The sequence below is a fragment of the Eurytemora carolleeae genome, unplaced genomic scaffold (genome assembly GCF_000591075.1).
Source record: "Eurytemora carolleeae unplaced genomic scaffold, Eaff_2.0 scaffold111, whole genome shotgun sequence".
Taxonomy (NCBI): domain Eukaryota; kingdom Metazoa; phylum Arthropoda; class Copepoda; order Calanoida; family Temoridae; genus Eurytemora; species Eurytemora carolleeae.
In genome coordinates, this window is record NW_019396201.1 from 229,891 (window position 1) to 252,472 (window position 22,582).

Here is a 22,582-nt window from a genome sequence, read left to right on the forward strand (position 1 = left end):
AATCAAATAATTTTCAAGAAAATTTTTGTATAAAATGATGGTCCAGGGCCCAAAAGGTTATATAGCACAAATATGTGAAGTACACCTGCAGTATGGAAACAGTACAACAAAATGGCCGTTTTACACTTTTTTCTAGTAAATTCCTCTCTATATATTCTGTTCTCTATGGGTTTATCATGTACGTAGGAAACATCTTCTTCCTGTGGTTAATCATGGACTTAGGAAACATCTTCTTTCTGTTGTTAATCATGGACTTATGAAACATCTTCCTGTGGTTAATCATGGACTTATGAAACATATTCTTCCTGTGGTTAATCATGGACTTAGGAAACATATTCTTCCTGTGGTTAATCATGTAATCATGGACGTAGGAAACATCTTGGTTAATCATGGACTTAGGAAACATATTCTCCCTGTGGATAATCATGGTCGTAGGAAACATCTTCTCTCAGTGGTTAATCATGGACGTAGGAAACATATTCTTCCTGCCTTTAATTATGGACTTGGTAATCATATTATTTTTGGCTTAATCATGGAACAGGAACAGGAACACTCCTTCCTATTTTTAGTCCATGGATAAACACAGGATCATTTACTCCTATCTTTAGTCAAATAATAATCACCGGATCAATCCCTTCTATCTTTAGTCCATGGATAAACACAGAATTAATTCCTTCTATTTTTAGTCCTTGTTTACATACAGGATCAATCCCACCACTATCTTTAGTCTATTTATAAAGACAGGATCAATCCACCTATATTTAGTCCATGGATACCCACAGGAATAATCCCTTCTATCTTTATTCCTTTTATAAACCCACCAAACAAACATACAGAATCGATCCCACTATCCATGTTTAAACATAGGATCAATCCCTCATATCTTCAGACCATGGATAAACAAACAGGATCCATCCATCCTATTTTTAGTAAATATATATACACAAGATCAATCCCTCCTATCTTTAGTCCATGAATAAACACAGGACTATTTCCTCTTATTTCTAGACCTAGTCCACATGGGTAAGCACAGGATCGCCCCCACCTATTTTCAGTCCCTGGATAAACACAGGATTATTTCCTCCTATTTATAGTCCATATAGGTAAGCACAGGATCAATCCCTCTTACTTTTAGTCCATAGGTAAGCAGAGAAGCGATCCCCCTTATCCTGAGCCCATGAATAACACAGTATAAATCCTACCTATCTTTAGTCCATGGATACCCACAGGATCAATCCCATTTATTTTTAGCCCATGGATACCCACATGATCAATCCCTCGTATCTTAAGTCCATGGATAAACATAGAAACAATCCTCCTTAGCCCATGAATAACACAGAATCAAACCCTCCCATTATTAGTCGGTGATTAAACACATGACTAATTCCTCCTATCTTTAGTCCATGGATAAATAGAGGATCCCTCCCTCCTATTTTTAATCCATGGAAAACAAATATTGAAGCACTTCTCTTCCTATACATTTAGTTTACACTGTGAATACTGAATAAAGTATACACAACCATTCAATATTTGTTAAAGATATTGTTTTTGTAATTCTAAGTGACCCTCCATTTAAAGAAGGGTATATGAAAATATACGAGATGAGATCTGTAAGAAGTCCCATCTTGGACAACAACCCAGATCGCCCGATTCACGAGACAACAACCCAGGCCGCCTGATTCACGAGACAACAACCCAGACCGCCCGAATCACCATTGAAACCTTTATCTGAAGAAGAATGTGGAAGATATGTGGTTTTTCTTGGTCGAAATACGACTGATAAATCCAATATTATTTACCTGCTAATCCAGTTTTGTAGAGAAACAAAAATCTAAAATAATAATCTGTTCTTAAAACTATTAACATGGATCCAAGGTCATATAAGGCAAGGAAAGTTATTTCAGAGGTGTACGCATCTTTTGTACTGCAGTGTAATGTCTCTTTAACCTCCTCGGATACTGAACGAACACTGATGCATCTATAAATTCCGCTCAAAGAGAACTGGTTTCAATATGTACACAGAGTATACGCAACTGCAATTAACTTTCCTTGCATTATAACCTTGCATGGATCTGATTTAAATCAGACAATGCTTTTAAAGGTATCATTTTGAATCAGATATGCCACTCTTTAAGTGAAGGATCACTTGAAATGACGTTTACAACTTTACAGGCACTTAAACATTTTCATAATTTGTGTATGTTTTTTAGATCAAATACTCAGGGGCATTTTATTTACGAAAGGTACAATGAGGTTTATTAAAGTTTTGGAAATACTTAATCAGACTTTGGTGAGTTTGGACCAATGGTAAAAATTATGAATGGTGAAAACTATGCATTGGTAAAAAATAAATGTCTAGTCTAATGGGTACCCGTTCATCCGACCTATAAGGAAACTGATCTAGGTGTTTTCTAATTTTAGGGTTTTATGAAGTTTTCTATCCTAATCTATATAATAAAGCTCTTCGCTCATGTATGAGTACATACATAGTCTAAAAAAAAGATTTTATTTTTTCAACATGAAAATTATTTTTGATTTTTTTTTCAATTTAAAAGAATTTTACCGGGCAATGCCGGGCACTTCAGCTAAGTATTTTATAAAAGCTTTTTATGGTTAGGGTTGGTGAAGCCAAGTATAGAAATAAATTTTAATATGATTCAGATCATTTTTAATTGTGGTTTCTCTACAAAAGTGACTTGCGCATTTTCTACTGCAGGAAAACATATAAAAATTATCAGAATTAAACACTTTTAAACCTAGAAAAACGACAATATCTGTTAAATCATTGATCAGTTAATGGATTTAAGGGTTCTAATGTGAATCGGGCATAACCATCTTTGCATGGAGTGTCAATACTCAATTGGTATTAGCTTACAGTCTCTTTCACCACTTTTGTTTCAGCTGTTCATTTTCTGGGCGACCACTGTAAACCATCATGTGCGTAAATCAACGCCCCTGAAAAACAAAGACATTTAAAGTGTAGAATCACTGCGTCACACTCAATATTCGTGCATTCCCTGAGACAAGGATGCGTCACACGAGCAGGATATAAATCAGTAAAGTACGCATATTGTATTTTAAATGGACCACGGACAGGCTAGTCGAAAAACATGGGACTTAAAAGACGACATTAAAATATATGAAAAAGCTCAGAAGTTTAAGTATCCCGCTAAATTTAGAAATTTTCTTATTTAAAAATACAAAATAAGTAAAAAGTCAATAAAATTTGAAAACAGAGCATGTCTATTCATAACTCAATTCAACCCCTTGACCGATTTGCCTCACATTTTGATTGGGGAACTCGGTAGAACAATGGAAATGGTTTAGGCTTGGTTTAAAAATTCAAAATTTAAGTAAATGACTTTTACAGGGAGAATTTAATTGCTAGGTAAATCTGTGTTTCCATGATTGTTGTTTATGAAAGACAAGTGCTACATTAAGAATCAAGAAAGAAACTTGATATTATTAAAAATAAACTAGTAATTCTGTCTTCGACCAATTCCGTCATAAATAAATTTTTTTTTAATTTAGTTGATTTGATAATTTTCATGGACTTATCAACTACATATCTATTTGTCATCTCATGTCTGTATAATCAACTAAAATTGTCTGTATAATCAACTAATTGTCTGTATAATCATCTAATTGTCTGTATAATCAACTAAAATTGTCTGTATAATCAACTAATTGTCTGTTTGATCATTTAATTGTCTGTGTAGTCAACTAATTGTCTAAATGAACAATATTTGTCTTTAAATCAACTATAACTGTCTGTATAATCAACTAATTGTCCGCATATCAACTAATGTATGGATAATCAACTAATATTGTATGTATAATCAACTAATTGTCTGTATAATTAACTAGTTGTCTGTATAATCAACTAATTTTCTGTATAATCAACTAATTGTCTGTATAATCAACTAATTGTCTGTATAATCAATAAATGTCTGTATAATCAACTAATTGTCTATATAATCAATATTTGTCCTTAAATCAACTAATTGTCTGTATAATCAATATATTGCCTGTATACTCAACTAATGTCTGTATAATCAACTAAAATTGTCTGTATAATCAACTAATTTTCCGTATATCAACTAATGCCTGTTTAATCAACTATATTGTCTGTATAATCAACTAATTGTCTGCATAATCAACTAATTGTCTGTATGTTCATTTAATTGTCTGTATAGTCAACTAATTGTCTGTATAATCAACTAAATGTCTGTATAATCAACTAAGTGTCTGTATAATCAACTAATTGTCTGTATAATCAACTAATTTTCTGTATAATCACCTAATGGTCTGTATAATCAACTAAATGTCTGTATAATCAACTAAGTGTCTGTATATCAAATAATTGTCTGTATAATCAACTAATTGTCTGTATAATCAACTAATTGTCTGCATAATCAACTAATTGTCTGTATGTTCATTTAATTGTCTGTATAGTCAACTAATTGTCCAAATAACCAATATTTGTCTTTAACTCAACTAATTGTCTGTATAATCAAATAAATGTCTGTATAATCAACTATTTGTCTATATAATCAACTAATTGTCTGTAAAATCAACTAATTGTCTGTATAATCAACTGATTGTCTGTATAATCAACTAATTGTCTGTATAATCAACTCATTGTCTGTATAATCAACTAATTGTCTGTATAATCAACTAATTGTCTTTATAATCATCTAATTTTCTGTATAATCAACTAAGTGTCTGTATAATCACCTAATTGTTTGTATATTCAACTAATTGTCTCTATAATCAAATAATTGTCTGTATAATTAACTAATTGTCTGTATAATCAACTAATTGTCTGTATAATCACCTAATGGTCTATATAATCACCTAATGGTCTGTATAATCAATTAAATGTCTCTATAATCAACTAGGTGTCTGTATAATCACCTAATGGTCTGTATAATCAACTAAATGTTTGTATAATCAACTAATTGTCTGTATAATCAACTAAATGTCTGTATAATCAAATAATTTTCTGTATAATCAACTAATTGTCTGTATAATCAACTAATTGTCTGTATAATCACCTAATGGTCTGTATAATCAACTAATTGTCTGTATAATCAACTAATTGTCTGTATAATTAACTAATTGTTTGTATAATCAAGAAATTGTCTGTATAATCAACTAATTGTCTGTAAAATCAACTAATTGTCTGTATAATCACCTAATGGTCTGTATAATCAACTAAATGTCTGTATAATCAACTAATTGTCTGTATAATCAACTAAATGTCTGTATAATCAACTAATTGTCTGTATAATCAACTAAGTGTCTGTATAATCAACTAATTGTCTGTATAATCAACTAATTGTCTGTATAATCAACTAATTGTCTGTATAATCACCTAATGGTCTTTTTAATCAACTAAATGTCTGTAGAATCAACTAAATGTCTGTATAATCAACTATAAAGTGTCTGTATAATCAACAAATTGTTTGTATAATCAACTAATTGTCTGTATAGTAACCTAATGGCCTGTATAATCAACTAAATGTCTGTATAATCAACTAATTCTCTGTATAATCACCTAATTGTCTGTATAATCAAATAATTGTCTGTATTATCAACTAATTGTCTGTATAATCAACTAATTCTCTGTGTAATTAACTATTTGTCTATATAATCAACTAATTGTCTGTAAAATCACCTAATTGTCTGTATAATCAACTAATTGTCTGTATAATCAACTAATTGTCTGTATAATCATCTAAGTGTCTGTATAATCAACTAATTGTCCATATAATCAACTAAGTGTCTGTATAATCAACTAAGTGTCTGTATAATCAACTAATTGTCTGTATAATCAACTAATTGTCTGTATAATCAACTAATTGTCTGTATAATCAACTAAATGTCTGTATAATCAACTAATTGTCCGTATATTCAACTAATTGTCTGTATAATCAACTAATTGTCTGTATAATCACCTAATTGTCTGTATAATCAACTAATTGTCTGTATAATCAACTAATTGTCTGTATAATCACCTAATTGTCTGTATAATCAACTAATTGTCTGTATAATCAACTAAATGTCTGTATAATCAACTAATTGTCTGTATAATCAACTAAGTGTCTGTATAATCAAATAATTGTCTGTATAATCACCTAATTGTCTGTATAATCAACTAAGTGTCTGTATAATCATTTAATTGTCTGTATAATCAACATATTGTCTGTATAATCAACTAAGTGTCTGTATAATCAACTAATTGTCTGTATTATCACCTAATTGTCTGTATAATCAACTAAGTGTCTGTATAATTAACTAATTGTCAGTATAATCAACTAATTGTCTGTATAATCCACTTATTGTCTGTATAATTAACTAATTGTCTGTATAGTAAACTAATTGTCTGTACAATCAACTAATTGTCTGTATAGTCAACTAATTGTTTGTATATATATATATATAACTAATATTGTATTGTAGAAAATGTTCCAAGAACTCATCTCCTCAAGGTCCTCAAGGGTTTCAATTTCACTTCAACTTGTTTTGGAATCCCTCCCTCCTCACATGCCCCCCTACCGCCTCCTTCACAATTCTTGGGTGGAGCATTTCCCCTTGCCCCCCCCCCTGTATACGCCCCTGGTTAAATAGAAGTAAGGGCGCGTACGGGGTATTCTGAAATTTTTTTGTTTAGAGTTAGACATGTTTTAAAATTAATGCTTATAATATGTTTTTAATCGCCCCCATTGTGTAAGCCATTGACTATAATAATTTAGCAAAAGCATTATGAGGCCTTAATATTTATATTTTATAATATAATTAAAAATTATTTTTGTTTGTTAGATAAATCAAAGACGATCCAGGTTGATTCAAGAATGCCGCGTTGAGATTCAGTTCAATAATTTTACCGACACGTAAATAGTTTTTCTTCCAGATTTCCCTCCTAATCAACGTAAAATGTTTTTTTTCTTTAACAATAATTTGACAAAATCTTTATTGATGATTCATATTGAATAATATATTTCAGGAATTATAAAATGCCTTTTTAATTAAGATAGTCTAGTATAGTGTAGTTCAACGTTCATGTGATCTATTTAACAAGAAAATGTTCCGAATAGTTTTATTTGTTCTTCCTGTTCTTCTGGTTTCTGGAGATGAACATGATCATGTTTACAAGGTATTGGGCATTGAAGGCGCTGGGCGCCACTCATAATTGCAATTGGTAATTTCCTAAAGAGCGACTTAGGGGGGGGGGGGGGTCCAAAAATGGTTCTCTAGGAAATCACCCATTTATCACAATGAGATGTTATCACATAAAGTTTTCTTCAAATAACTGAGTGTTTGCCCAGGATAACGAGGAAGTTGTTCTGTGGATGAATACAGTTGGTCCTTACCATAACAGACAAGAAACATATGGATACTTTACTCTTCCTTTCTGCCAGGGACCTAAACCTTCAATAGGTAATTCCAGGGACCTAAACCTTCAATATGTAATTCTATTGGCCTAAATCTTCAATAAGAAATTCCAGGGACCTAAACCTTCAATTGGTAATTCCAGAGACCTTCACCTTTAATAGGTAATTCCAGGAACCTAAACCTTTAAAAGGTAATTCCGTGGACCTAAACCTCCAATAGGATATTCCAGGGACCAAAACCTTCAACAGGTCATTCCATTGACCCACACCTTCAAGAGACAATTCCAGGGACCTAAACCTTCAATAGGCAATTCCAGGGACCTAAACCTTCAATAGTTAATTCCAGGGACCTACACCTCCAATAGGTGAATCCAGGGACCTACTCCTTCAATTGTTAATTCCAGGGACCTACACCTTCAATATTTAATTCCAGGGACCTACACCTTCAATAGGTAATTTCAGGGACCTTAACTATTAAAGATATTTCCAGGGACCTAAACCATCATGGAGTTATTAAAAGAAATTTTGAGATTTTGTAGATACATTTGTTTACAACCTATTTTAAATTGCCGACAAATGTTTGTTTAATTGGAAAAACATATCTGATTTAATTATTTAAAGATAGCGATTCCTCTAAAATATACCTTATAAATAAAAAAAAATATAACTTATAATTAAAGTTTCATTTATATTATTAACCAATTGTATGATGTTAAATTTAAATCTTGGAAAAAGTAAAATTTTAATAATAATTATGTTTCACATGTGTTACGTGAACCGTAATCTCTGAACTGTAAAGGATTTAAAAAAGTTATGGCGTGTCGATGAAATTATCTATTTAAAATACTGAACGTTGATTGATTGATTAATTAAAGCTTGATGATTGATTGATTGATTTTTAAGATCACTACCATGAAACACTAAGCGAAGCTCTCCAAGGAACGGAATTGGAGATCAGTGGTCTGGAAATAGATTTCAAGGTTAGAATTAAATCTTAATTGTTTTTTTTTTCAAGTTGCCAGAAAAGTAACAATAAAAGCATTTTTACCATTTGCCAAGTTACGCAAAAATATTTTCAAAAACAAGTTCGATATCTGGCGGAACTACTGAAAGGCCAATGAAGAGATGTGAAGAGAAATTATCACACCCGTGATATATAGGCATTAACACACCAATTAAACCAATCTTCTTTAACGATCTATGCGAGGGGGAGGGACCTTCCCTGTGGTCACGTGATGTCACACAAAAAATTTGGGCCCGATCGGTTCAGCCGTTTTGACGTTTATTGGATACAAACAAACAGACAGACAAGCCAAATTTATATATAGATCTTAGAGTCAAGATGTTCTTTAAATTTTATATTACTAGAAATTCAAGGCGCTTTGCGCCCTTCTTTCTGGCCTTAGAGGGCGCTTCGCGCCCATCTTCTATTTAAATTGTGAACATGGTTTTTTTGTTAACATTTAAAAACAAAGAAGAAAATTTTTGCGGATTTAAAAAAAAAATCGCGGATTTTCAAGAATTTTTTTTTTTACAAAATTAAAAACCTTAAACATATTTTTTGAAATTTTTATCATTCATAAACCTTCCCCGGGGTCCGGGGTAAGTTAAATAAAAAGAGAAAATTTGAACTTAATAAAGAGGAACGTGAGGAAATGATAATGAATACAGATAAATTAAAATTCGGTGTTAATAATTCTCCAAAACTCACAAAATAAAAAAGGCGTTAGTTCCGCATTTAAAAAATATATATTTCGGTCTGGGTTGACTCTCTTCAGTTATATCGATTTATAACCATCAAAATCAAGATTAAAAATAAGAAAATTTATTTTTGTTAATTAATATTTTTAATGGTACTTCCTCTGGCAACGTTTTTAACTTTATTATTTCAAACCATATCAAATTGTTTCTTAAAACGGCAAAGACTTAGCGAAAAACATAATTAAATTGATTAAGCAATTAAGGAAAAATATTGCCTCTGAAAATATAAGGATAAAAACATTTTACAAAGCTGAGTGATTAATAGTTAACAACAAATTATTAAAAAAATTAAAAAATAAGAACTCCATTAAGATACTTGTTATTTAAGTCTGATAGCTCGAAGACTCCGTACTGCAAGATAACCTTGGAGGACAAATCCTTAAAAGCTTTGCTCTACGCAGTCAAGAACCATTACTGGTATCAAATGTATCTAGGTTGGTATCTTCACCTAATAAAACCATAATAGGGGAATACTTTTTCAAAAGAAAATACTTAAGTTTACCTTTCTGTATTTTCATCTTGTTGTTAACTCATTTAACTTAAAATTTAAAAAACTTTTTTTTATATTGTTAATTATCAGTATTTGCAAAATTGTAAAATGAATTGACGATTTGAGAGACAAGAGAGTTTTAAATATTGATTGATTTGATTAATTGATGGATTGCTCGATTGATTGATTGATTCCTTTAGATGATCTGCCCATCTGGGGTATAGTTGGAGAGATAGAGGATAAGGAGAATGCCTACTATATCTGGACGCATAAGAAGTTTGAGATTGGATACAATGGAAACCAGGTAAAAAACTAGAGGGTCATTTTACTGCTGCCATTATCCTAAGGGGAAAACCATTTTAGATACTTTTAGATTTCAGGAACTGTAATCGTAATTTCAATTGACCCTTCATACAAAAATAGCAATCCTAGATTTACAACGGTACCCTTGAAACCTTTGTGATCAATAATGTGAAAAAGTATTTTATTCTGTTAATTCCCTAGACATATTTACCTTTAGTAGAAATGCGTAATTTCACTTCTGCAGAGTAACCACTAACCACAATTTAAAAAAATCAGTTTTGAAACTATAAACATTACATCATACCTAATGAGACAAAACTTCAAGTATACCATTGTTAATCGGACATTGCCATAATCATGTTTGCAGAAAGGATCACTTTAAACTACGCTCATAGTTAAAAAAATCAGTTTTCAAACTATAAACATTACATCATACCTAATGAGACAAAACTTCAAGTATACCGTTGTTAATCGGACATTGCCATAATCATCTTTGCAGAAAGGATCACTTTAAACTACGCTCATAGTTAAAAAGATGAGAAACTCAAGAAACTCAAACTCAAAATTAACAAAATAAAGATTGGTGTCAACGCTTGTCAATACTAGTTCTCAATTTTTAAAAAGTATTTTCTAAAAATTGATTTCTACTTTCTTGTTTTTTTTCAGATGTAGATCCAGGGGTTTATGTTTTCTTGAAAAAATTATTCCCGCCCCCGGCCCTGCTTTTGAAAAAAGATATATATGCTTGCCTTTTTTAAGGTCTTATTCTCTGAATTTGGGAAAATAAATAATTTTTAGGGGGAAGTCTAATTTTTTGGGTAAAAATTATTAAAAGTATGAAAAAACTTGCCGTTTGAAGTCCAATTTTTCATTTTTCTAATTTTTCATTTTCCTAATTTTTCATTGATCACATAGATGGTGATCACGCATTTATAGATTACGTTGCGCTAAATACCCTTTGGCCAGTGTACTGCTGATCAATGCATTTTTACGAATTTGGTTTTGTTTTGTTTAAACTTTTTTATTGCTCATAAAGTTGAAACACAAAAATAGCCTTTTATTTGGTAGCTTCTGTTGTTATACTGTATTTATCGCTTAATTATTGTACGGTGTGTATTTTTAAAAATATCGACAAAATCTGGGTTTGTAAATAAGGGAGAGAAAATAAGTCGTGATTGATATGCGTGAGATTGCATGAGGCCAGGAACAACCCAAGCAATTTGTTTAAGACCCTGCTGACAATGACACACTGTCTTTTCATTTGAGACACCTGCTAAATTCTTTCTTTTATACCCTATTTAATCATCATTTTAGAGTCGCGATTTTCTGTAAAATTTAGATTATTTTAGAGTCAAGATTTTCTGAAAATTTTAGGTTATTTAAAGTCAAGATTTTCTGTAAATTTTAGATTACTAGAAATTCAAGGCGCTTCGCGCCCTTCTTTCTAGGCTATCTTCTATTTAAATTGTGAACATGTTCTTTTTGTTCACATTTTAAAACAAAGAAGAAAATTATTTTGCGGATTTAAAAAAAAAGCAAATTTGCGGATTTTCAAGAATTTAAATTTTTTTACAAAATTAAAAACCTTTAAAACACATTTTTTTTAAATTTTTATCATTCATAAACCTTCCCTGTGGTCACGTGATGTCACACAAAAAATTTGGGCCCGATCGGTTCAGCCGTTTTGACGTTTATTGGATACAAACAAACAGACAGACAAGCCAAATTTATATATAGATCTTAGAGTCAAGATGTTCTTAACAAACAGACAGACAAGCCAAATTTATATATAGATTTTAGAATCAAGATTTCTGTAAATTTTAGATAGTGGACGTGAATCTGACAAGTGAGGGTAGATCCAAGCTGCAGTTGGGAAATTCTATCGAGTTTACCTATGAAGTCAGCTGGAAGAAATCTAATGTTAAGTTTGAGGTAAACTTGTGATTTAAAAAAGTAAATAAAAAATGGATGCTAAGCATTACGTTAATTCAAGTGGACCTCCATTTGTAAAGTGGGAGGTCCGATTGCAAAGTTTAACATTTTGAAAATTTCTTTCTATGTCTGCTGCGTAAATTTACAAATCACGTTTATAGAAAACCTAGATTCTACTAATTAGTTTTCCGTTAGAAATTAATAATGAATTATAATATTAAATTTTTTTGGGGTAAATTTTTTATGTTAAGGACCGGTTTATTTGTTAATGTTTAGAACCGGGTTTATTGTTTATATTCTGGACCGGTTGTTTTGTTTATGTTTAGGACCGGTTTATTTGTTAATATTTAGAACCGGATTTATTGTATATATTCAGGACCGGTTCTATTGTTTATGTTTAGGACCGGTTTGATAAATACCTTGATCCTACCTTCTTCCAGCACAGGATTCATTGGTTCTCCATCTTCAACAGCTTCATGATGGTCATCTTCCTGGTAAGCTTCAACAGTTGGGAGAGTTTGGGGTCAAGATGAAGAGGGGGTGGGTTGATTTTTGATGCACAATGAAGCTTAAAAATAAACATATGGNCAACCTTATTTTATCAGCCATTACGAATTATTACTTCCCCCATTTTCTCTTTTTTCTTTCCTCATGCAATTTTTTAAAGTAATATTTTGTAGAAAATAATAGATCTTTGCAAATGCGTATTTTTAGGTTGGATTGGTGACTATGATTCTTATGAGAACTCTGCGTAAAGATTATGCAAGGTAAATACTGAAAAGTATGACTATGATGGAGTAGAGGGTGGGGAGGGGGGGGGATATTAAACAGAGAATATTGGAGCAAATACTATTCCCCCCCCCCCCTTATTTATTTGTTTTACAAAAATACTAACCAATTGAGACCTGTGTGCAAAAGATTTAATTTCGACGAAAAATAAATTCATGAATCCAGAAAACGTGAAAAATGATAAAATAGGGGGGAAAATATAATAAAATAGGGGGCAAATATGAAAAATTTGGGGGAAAATATGATAAAATAGGGGGAAAATTTATCTGAAATGAGTTTCTTGTCTAGCAGATAGGTGTTTAAAACACCTAACTGGTATTTGAATCAGACTTTTTGGTGAAAAGGCTTAAAAAAACATGGAAAAATCGGGGGGAGGGGAATTTCCACAATTTTCTTACTTTAAACAAACCCAAATAATGTCCAAATGCAAAATTTCATTCAGATTTCTAAAAATAAAATCAGGATTCCCAAATGCATTCATTTCAAATTGGTCAAACTTTGACCCTCCCCCTTGAGAAATATCAAAATTTCGACTTATAAACCTTGATGAATTTGAGATGTTTACTGGTGTGTATATATTTTATTGAATGAAGAACAATATCCCTTTGTCTCTAAAATTAAAACTTTTAACAAAATCTAGAAATTTAAGGCATTTTTTATTTCTTGTATAAATAAATTCCTAGGTTTAGTTTACCGAACCTCCAGGGGCGGATACAGGATTTAAGTGAGGGGGGTGTTAGATTTATTTCGGAACAAAAATATCCAGATTTAGGAACAAATTATTTTAAGATAGATATTTTTCCTGTTTCCTTCAAATGCTATTGAGGAGCTATTCTGAAATCTCAGGGGGGTGCGAAGGTCCTGCCGCCCCCCCCCCTGTATCCGCCCCTGTATTGAACTAAGGTGTTCACTACTAGTCAATAAAACTGAAAGTTTACTGCTCTAAAATACTAATACTTCTGAGTCTAATGTCGCTAATGTTTACTGTTTACTGTTTACTGTTTAGTGCTAATCCGTGAAAAAGGCTGATATTCATCTCTTCTAACTTAGACACTAGAATTTCCCTAGAAGGGGCGTGTTTGTATAAAATGCCTTCTTTTTGAGCGAAAATTTTATGTTTTTTTAAAAAGAAAATGGTATTGAAGGTTTTAAAAGCTAGTTAAAATTTTATATTCTTATTTTGGATTTTGAAATCTCACTACCGCCAATACCACAGTTTGAAAATAAAAGTTAAAATTTTTTATTCTCATTTTGGATTTGCAAATCTCACTTTTTATTTTTTTCATGAATCTCACTACCTTAGAACTTGACACTATATACTTTTATTTTATAAAACTGGGGCATTTTATACCTACAGAGAAGGGGCTGGTTTATTTGGTGTACTATCCCGTTTTGCCTACTATAATCTGTATCTGTACTGTACAGTGTACTGCTCGCTCTAACTGGTTAGATGTAGGCCCGGTTCTTAAAAATTAACCGGGCTTAACATTATAGATTGGTCGAGAGCAGTGGTTTCTAATCATCAACTTTGATGGATTAGTGTTAAGAATTAAGATTAGTGTTATTAAAAGGATTAACAATTCAACAGTTACGGCCTCTGGAGTTAATCTGTTCCCTGATTAGATACAGTAAAGAGGAGGATATGGATGATATGGAGAGAGATCTAGGAGATGAATATGGATGGAAGCAGGTTGAAATTAATGGATTTATAAAATATAGATTGGATGGTTTATTGATTCAAAGGTTCGTTGAGTGGTCGGTTCATTGATTGATTGATTGATTGATTGATTGATTGATTGAATGAATGATTGAATGATTGTTGTTGTTGAGGACCACCGACCCCTATTTCATTGAATGGTGTATATTGAATATAGATTGGATGGTTTATTGATTAATAGGTTCATTGGTTGGTTGGTTGGTTGGTTGATTGATTGATTGATTGATTGATTGATTGATTGATTGATTGTGAGGACCGCCGACCCATATTTCATTGAATGATGGGGTGTCTGCTAATAATTGTAATTATGTCAAGGTTCATGGTGATGTATTCCGTCCTGCAGCCAGTCCTCTCCTATTCTCCTCTCTCATCGGTTCAGGTTAACAAAACTACTTAATATTCTTTAAAGTCTAAAATTTGTCAAATCCAGACATTTTGCAAAATTCGTCCGACTTTCCAGACAATAAGAGATAAAGGGCAAAGGAGGTACCATTTCATCATCATTATTAGTCTTATGATATATTATAGTGTCCCCACATCCATTTCTTTTATTATTTCATTGACTTTTTCCAGTATGTTAAACACTAAAATAATAGATACAGATTTAATTTTAGTTTTATTTATTATTTTCTTAGCTCCACATTATTATGGGGACCACTGCGCCTATAATTTGTTTGTTATTGTTAATTTTAACATTTTTTGTTTCAGGTGCTCAGCTGTGTTTAGTTATTCTTCTAGTTGTAATCTTTGCAATACTTGGAGAACTATATACAGGAAGATATTTATCTATAAGAATTTATTGGATTGTCAATTGTTGCATTTTTATTTGGCGTAAGGGGGGATGAGGGGGGGGGTGAGCTGTGAATTAAAAATCGACGAGATCAAAGAATTTGTATGATAAATGTCTGAACTGAGTAGAGAGGGGAAGTATGCTGTCCACAGCAATATTTGTTTTTGCAGCTACTGCGCCGGTCAACGGGTACTTCGGGGGCAGTCTCTATTCCAGGTAGAGTAGGAGTACTTTGGGCTGTCTCTATTCCAGGTAGGGTAGGAGTACTTTGGGCTGTCTCTATTCCAGGTAGGGTAGGAGTACTTTGGGCTGTCTCTATTCCAGGTAGGGTAGGAGTACTTTGGGCTGTTTCTATTCCAGGTAGGGTAGGAGTACTTTGGGCTGTCTCTTTTCCAGGTAGGGTAGGAGTACTTTGGGCTGTCTCTATTCCAGGTAGGGTAGGAGTACTTTGGGCTGTCTCTATTCCAGGTAGGGTAGGAGTACTTTGGGCTGTTTCTATTCCAGGTAGGGTAGGAGTACTTTGGGCTGTCTCTTTTCCAGGTAGGGTAGGAGTACTTGGGTGCGGTCTCTATTCAAGGTAGGGTAGGAGTACTTAGTGTGCAGTCTCTATTCCAGGTAGGGTAGGAGTACTTGGGTGTAGTCTCTATTCCAGGTAGTGTAGGAGTACTTTGGGCTGTCTCTATTCCAGTTAGGGTAGGAGTACTTGGGTGCAGTCTCTTTTCCAGGTAGTGTAGGAGTACTTTGGGCTGTCTCTATTCCAGGTAGGGTAGGAGTTCTTGGGTGCAGTCTCTTTTCCAGGTAGGGTAGGAGTACTTGGGTGCAGTCTCTATTCCAGGTAGGGAAGCAGTACTCGGGGGCATCTATTCCAGGTAGGGAAGGAGTACTGGGGGCATCTTGTCCAGGTAGGGTAGGAGTACTTTGGGGCTGTCTCTATTCCAGGTAGGGTTAGAAGTACTCAGGAGTATTCTCTTTTCCAGGTAGGGTAGGAGTACTCGGGGGCAGTCCCTTCCAGGTAGGGTAAGAGTTCTCCGGGGCAGTCTCTATTCCTGGTAGGGAAGGAGTACTCGGGGGCATCTCCAGGTAGGGTAGGAGTACTCGGGGGCATCTATACCAGGTAGGGTAGGAGTACTTTGGGCTGCAAAGATGTAGGAATTGTAAGAATTTACTTTGAATATATCTTCGTTGTACTTCTTGTAAGAATTCGCAAGTTTCTTCCTTAACAAATCCCTGACCCGAGATTTCCTACAGAACAGCAAACACAAACCATATTATTTTTTAAGAAATGAACTGACTTGTTAATGTTATTTTTACTTTTTTGGTCCCCCTCCCCCCTGCTCATCAAATTTTGATCAAACATTAGCAAATATTTTTAAATATTTTTTTGTGGCTTTTTAACATTACTTTGGTCTAGGATGAGCGGTAAGTCCTGGTTAAAGCAGATGTTTATGTCTGCGTTCCTGGTTCCATCAATGGTGTGTGGAACAGCGTTCCTGATTAACTTTATCGCAATCTACTACCACGCTAGCCGGGCTATTCCTTTTGGAACTATGGTACGAAATGACCTTGTAATCTTTATATACTGCTGTCTATTCATGTTTAGTTTACTGTATCCTGCATCAGCATCTGTATTTATGTTCAGACTACTGTATCCTGTATCTATGTTTAGATTGCTGTATTTGTATTTATGTTCAGATTGCTGTATCCTGTATCTGTGTTTAAATTGCTGTATCCTGTATCTGTATCACTATTTGGATTGCTGTATCCTGTATCTATATTATTCTGTATCTGTATTTATATTTAGATTGCTGTATCCTGTATCTATATTATTCTGTATTTGTATTTATGTTTAGATTGCTGTATCCTGTATCTTTATCTTTGTTTAGATTGCTCTTTCCTGCATATGTATCTGTTTAGATTGTTGTATCCTGTATCTGTATCTATGTTAGATTGCTGTATCCAGTATCTGTATCTATGTTTGGATTGCTGTATCCTGTATCTGTTTCAATGTTTAGATTGCTGTATCCTGTATCTGTATCTATATTTAGATTGCTGTATCCTGTATCTGTATCTATGTTTAGATTGCTGTATCCTGTATCTGTATCTATGTTTAGATTGCTGTATCCTGTATCTGTATCTATGTTTAGATTGTTGTATCCTGTATCTGTTTCAATATTTAGATTGCTGTATCCTGTATCTGCATCTATGTTTAGATTACTGTATCCTGTATCTGTATCTATGTTTTGATTGCTGTATCCTGTATCTGTATCTATGTTTAGATTGCTGTATCCTGTATCTGTATCTTTGTAATCCTTCCCTTAAATCTTGTCGGAACTGTTCTTGGCAGAAATTTGGCTGGAAACCCAGACTTCCCTTGCAGGTATTAACCCTATTACTAATTGTGATACAAATCTAAAACACTTTTGGAAAGCCCTTGGGCTTTACTTCAATAATCTGCAAAAAAAAATCAAATTTGCTAAATTTCAAATATTTATTGCAATTTTAAGTTATTACCCAAAAATGTACAAAACAAAAAGTGCGCAAAATATGATAAATTATACAATTTTGAAAGCCCTCACCACGGCAAATTCAAATTTCAAAACCTAAATTTGTATTTAAGGAAAACTGAAAATGTGCAAATTCTCTTTAAAGGTATCTGTGCAAAAAACTATGCCAAATTTCTTCGCAAAAATAGTACAATATGCTTTATTTTGTTCATGGCTTTCCAAAGAGCTATAAAAAGTCTAAATCCAATGACCGGAAGTAGGTCTAAGTATAGATTTAGTCGGGTAAAGGTTAAATAAGGCATTCTGGCAGTTTGCCTGAGGACTCAGGACTCAGCCTAAAGTAAGGAGTATGTGTGAGTTTGAAAAGCCCAAAAATTTGAACTGCCTCAGACCAATATTCTTATAGTTATCTCCAAAAAACGTCAGGGGGGCACAGTCCCCCCCCCCCCCCCCAGCCGGAATATGGTTAACGCTCCATTTATATATTCAGTTATTTTTTCATCCATCCCTTTATTTATCCAATCATTTATTCATTTATCCGTTGATATTTATCCAGTCAATTATTCATTTATCCGTTAATTTGTCCAGTCATTTATTCATTTATCCGTTGATTTGTCCAGTCATTTATTCATTTATCCGTTGATTTGTCCAGTCATTTATTCATGTATCCGTTGGTTTATTCAGTCATTTATTCATTTATCATTTAATTTGTCCAGTCATTTATTCATTTATTCGTTGATTTGTCCAGTCATTTAGTCATTTTTCCGTCAATTTGTCCAGTCATTTATTCATTTATTCATTTATCCGTTGATTTGTCCATAATTCAATTAAATTTAATATTTTACCAAAATATTTTCTTTATTACTATGTGCTCATTTGCTATGTAGTAAATTAAATTGTAAATTAATTTTGAAGTTATTAATTTATACATTTTACGTTGATTTACTTTATCTTCTGTTCTAAATGGGGTTTAATTTCGTTCTGCAAAATTTTTATTTTGGTTTTTTGATCTGATCAATCAATGAATATTGATAATATGTATGTTTACAGAGTGAACGCTGTCCCCCGACCTATCCCTGAGAAGAAATGGTTTATGGAGCCCCTAGTCATAATCCTCCTGGGGGGCATCCTTCCCTTCGGGAGCATCTTCATAGAGATGTACTTTATCTTTACTTCATTCTGGGCATACAAGATCTACTACGTCTACGGGTTCATGCTGCTAGGTTAGTATGCAAGGGGGCGCCAAATTACAGATATTGCCTTTTATAAGTTTTGGGCTAATTTTTAATATTCAGGGGTTTTCCTAGAGAGCCATAGATTTTAACTATTTTTTTTGTGCAATTATGATATATTTTATTAATAAAGGGTAGACATTTTTTTAAAGTTAAAAAAGACGATATCTTCATTATTGAGGTTTGAGGGGTGCCGTTGTGGTGGGCCCTCTTTGAATGGAGGGTCGCTTAAAATTTTAACGATAGTTCACCTTCAAATGGACCGTATGCGTAATTTCAAGTGATAATTCATGCCAAGATGGCAATTTCTTCCAATTCAAAACGATATTCTTTAAAGCTGTGTCTGATCGGTGATGAAGTATGAATTTGAAACTAATTATATCAACTGTGGTTTCTCTGCATACAAAAGTGTCTTGCTCATTTTTACTGCAGGAAAACATTGAAGGAATTATTTGAATTTGACACTTTTCAACCTAGAAAAAAGCCAATATCTTTCACATTATTGACCAGTTAAAAAGGTTTCAAGGGTACCCTTGTGAATCTGACACTGTTATCTTTACATGATGTGTCACTTGATATTACGCTTGCAGTATTAATTACAAAAGGCAATATTTTGTTTATAAAAATATTGAGATATTCTGACGTTAGTAAACATGATACTATTTTAATTTTTAGTATTTTTGATCCTTCTGACGGTGACTGTGTGCGTAACTATTGTTTGTACTTACTTCCTTCTCAATGCAGAGGATTACAGGTTAGTACATGTACATGTATCCGGGCATCTGGCCGTATCCGGATCCGGGTGAATTTTTTTTTGGACGGCTCCAGGATCCGGATCAGTATTAAATACAATGGATTTGTACTATGTGTACTATATATGTGCACAACAATGAATAAAACAAAGAAGGATAAGATTTTTACAAATGAATTACTAATAAACAAATACAGTGAAATGGAATTTGAATACAACATGCGTTAAGTGATAATTAAATTATGTTAATAAAAGGTGATAAGTATACACTAATATGTACAGTGTATTATACTGTATACTAGCAAATTTAATTAAAACTATGTGAAATGTTTTATTTGAATTATAAATCAGATTAATGCAAAAAAAAACACAATTTAGGTGGCAGTGGACCTCCTTCTTAGCCGCAGCGTCCACCTCCGGCTATGTTTACTTCTATTCATTCTACTATTTCTTCTTCAAAACAAAGTAAGTTAATAATTACTTTTATTCATTCTACTATTTCTTCTTCAAAACAAAGTAAGTTAACAATTACTTTTATTCATTCTACTATTTCTTCTTCAAAACAAAGTAAGTTAATAATTACTTTTATTCATTCTACTATTTCTTCTTCAAAACAAAGTAAGTTAATAATTACTTTTATTAATTCTACTATTTCTTCTTCAAAACAAAGTAAGTTAATAATTACTTTTATTCATTCTACTATTTCTTCTTCAAAACAAAGTAAGTTAATAATTACTTTTATTCATTCTACTATTTCTTCTTCAAAACAAAGTAAGTTAATAATTACTTTTATTCATTCTACTATTTATTCTTCAAAACAAGGTAAGTTAATAATTACATTTGTATTCTACTTTTTCTTCTTCAAAACAAGGTAAGTTAATAATTACATTTGTATTATACTTTTCCTTCTTTAAAACAAGGTAAGTTTTATGTTACTTTTATTCATTCTAATATTTCTTCTTCAAAACAAGGTAAGTTGATAATTACAATTTTATTCTACTATTCCGTTTAGTGAATTCACATTAACTTTTTGTTGTTGTTGATTAAATGTATATAGACTAAACAAGTTTAACGGGTAACCTGGCCAATGGACATTGACAACGCTGCCTAGTTTTACTTATTCTTTGCTAAAGAACACATTTTTTATTGTAAATTGTAATGTTGCATTAAAAAAAAATATCATTTAATTGTTTAGGATGTACGGATTGTTCCAGACTGCGTTCTATTTTGGATACATGGCCATGTTTAGCCTAGGCCTGGGACTTGTCTGTGGAACAGTAGGAAATTATTCACAATCAACCAACATTTTTTTTGGAAGAGCAATTTATCAACTTTCTGTTTGTGCTATTTCGCGGATTTTTATGTAAATATTCTTTTTAAAGGCAAATTTTTTTTTTTTCATCGGCCATTAAACAATAAACATGCCTAGGGACATGTGATGAGGTTCCCTTCTGCCTCTTTTGTAGTGAAACCATAAGAAACTGTTAATTTTGTTGATAATGAATAAAAAATGCAGGATATCTGGGCAGCAGTCTGTTCGTCTGGAAAATCTACGGAACCGTCAAAATTGACTAAATTTAAATTTTTAACATTTTATTCGACAGAAGAGGTTCCCTTGTATTTATTTCAGATTTAAGTACAAAAACAAAAATTTTATTAGGTATTCAGTCGGCGTTGTTATGGGAAGCTTGTAATATGTTTTAAGAACTGGTTCTCAATTTGTATACATTCAAAACTTACTAATCACGTAAAAATCTAAATCGGGTTCCTTAGCTCAATTATTCTTACATGTTTGTTGCTTTTTCCGAATTATTTAGAAGAAAGCTATTCATTGATGAAGAACAGCATTATTTTAATAACTTTGACGAGTGTTTTTGTGAAAGTACACAGGAACCAATTTCCGCCAAAAAATCCAATTTTTAACTTAACTACCCCTCCCCCCCTTCTTATATAATAGCCTAGTTAACACATTCCATCTGCAATGTCGAAACATTGTAAAAAAAATTCTTGCAATTTTTCCTATTTGTCGGAAGCACTTTGACTTTATGTTAACATTTACCTATTAGGTTTGTATTTCCATTAGTTTTCTAGAACATACGCGTAACAGCTGTTTTTCAATTTAGAAAGAAACAGTTGCTGCCTCAATCGAGTCAGATAAAAATTGATCGAATAATATTGTGAAAGAATTCATTATTTCATTTTTGTTTGTACTGCAGTCTCATTTCAGTAACTGTACGTTTAGTAGAACACGTATTATTAATTTAAGAAGATTTGGATTAGACCCAACAAATCCCCTAAATTTGACGCACAAGTGTACGATAACGATATGTATTGATTGTGTTAGTTTTGCGGATTTTTCCTGAATGAATTTGCGGAGTTGATATGTACTATGTTCATAGACTACAGAGCTAATGCAATTACTACTTTTTTCATTCTTTGTAATCTTTGAATTGAACATTTTTTGGATTTCTCTTTTCCATTTAATTACACTTAGTTCTGTGATAACACTTCTAGATATGCATCATAACCAGTTAAAAGTGTAATAACCGTTGTAATCATGTAATTATAAATTGTAACTAAAATTTGTAATTTCTTTCTTTTCAAAAGCTTAAAGAATGATCCCTTTTTACTGGTTATAAGTATAAATGTTTTTCTGATAGTGCACAGTGAATTTGATTTGATTTATATTTGACCATTTTGAATGTGCAGGATTTTAAAAAGATTGAAATGCACATTTACAAACAAAATTCATGTAAAGATTAATCACAGAGCTTATATTAACAGCGCAGAGGTACTAAGTTTGACATCTCTTGTACAAAACTGAACACTGTACATCGGATGTAAAATATACAGAGATGATAAATACAGGGATGTAAAAATTACTGTACACTGTACAGTATATAGTGCTTTCCGAAT

At 32.4% G+C, this 22,582-nt stretch overlaps 1 protein-coding gene across 1 annotated transcript; it reads left to right on the top strand.

Moving 5' to 3' along the window:
• The first annotated feature begins 6,989 nt into the window (after positions 1 to 6,989).
• LOC111697960 (transmembrane 9 superfamily member 3) lies at positions 6,990 to 22,248 on the top strand. The gene is made up of 19 exons (XM_023468142.1): positions 6,990 to 7,159; positions 7,332 to 7,443; positions 8,301 to 8,377; positions 9,487 to 9,592; positions 9,849 to 9,952; positions 11,776 to 11,883; positions 12,285 to 12,377; positions 12,598 to 12,650; positions 14,296 to 14,362; positions 14,705 to 14,768; positions 15,098 to 15,163; positions 15,308 to 15,395; positions 16,591 to 16,729; positions 17,456 to 17,556; positions 18,734 to 18,906; positions 19,591 to 19,669; positions 20,045 to 20,131; positions 20,862 to 20,947; positions 21,183 to 22,248. Exons 1-19 carry the CDS (start codon positions 7,088 to 7,090, stop codon positions 21,239 to 21,241), a joined length of 1,734 nt encoding a protein of 577 aa, XP_023323910.1. The 5' UTR covers positions 6,990 to 7,087; the 3' UTR covers positions 21,242 to 22,248.
• The last annotated feature ends 334 nt before the right edge of the window (positions 22,249 to 22,582 follow it).

Coding starts and splice junctions, on each gene's coding strand:
- LOC111697960 (XM_023468142.1), top strand. CDS start 7,088: ATGTTCCGAATAGTTTTATTTGTTCTTCCTGTTCTTCTGGTTTCTGGA. Junction 12,378..12,597: donor TCATGATGGTCATCTTCCTG/GTAAGCTTCAAC, acceptor GCGTATTTTTAG/GTTGGATTGGTGACTATGAT. Junction 12,651..14,295: donor CTGCGTAAAGATTATGCAAG/GTAAATACTGAA, acceptor TTCCCTGATTAG/ATACAGTAAAGAGGAGGATA.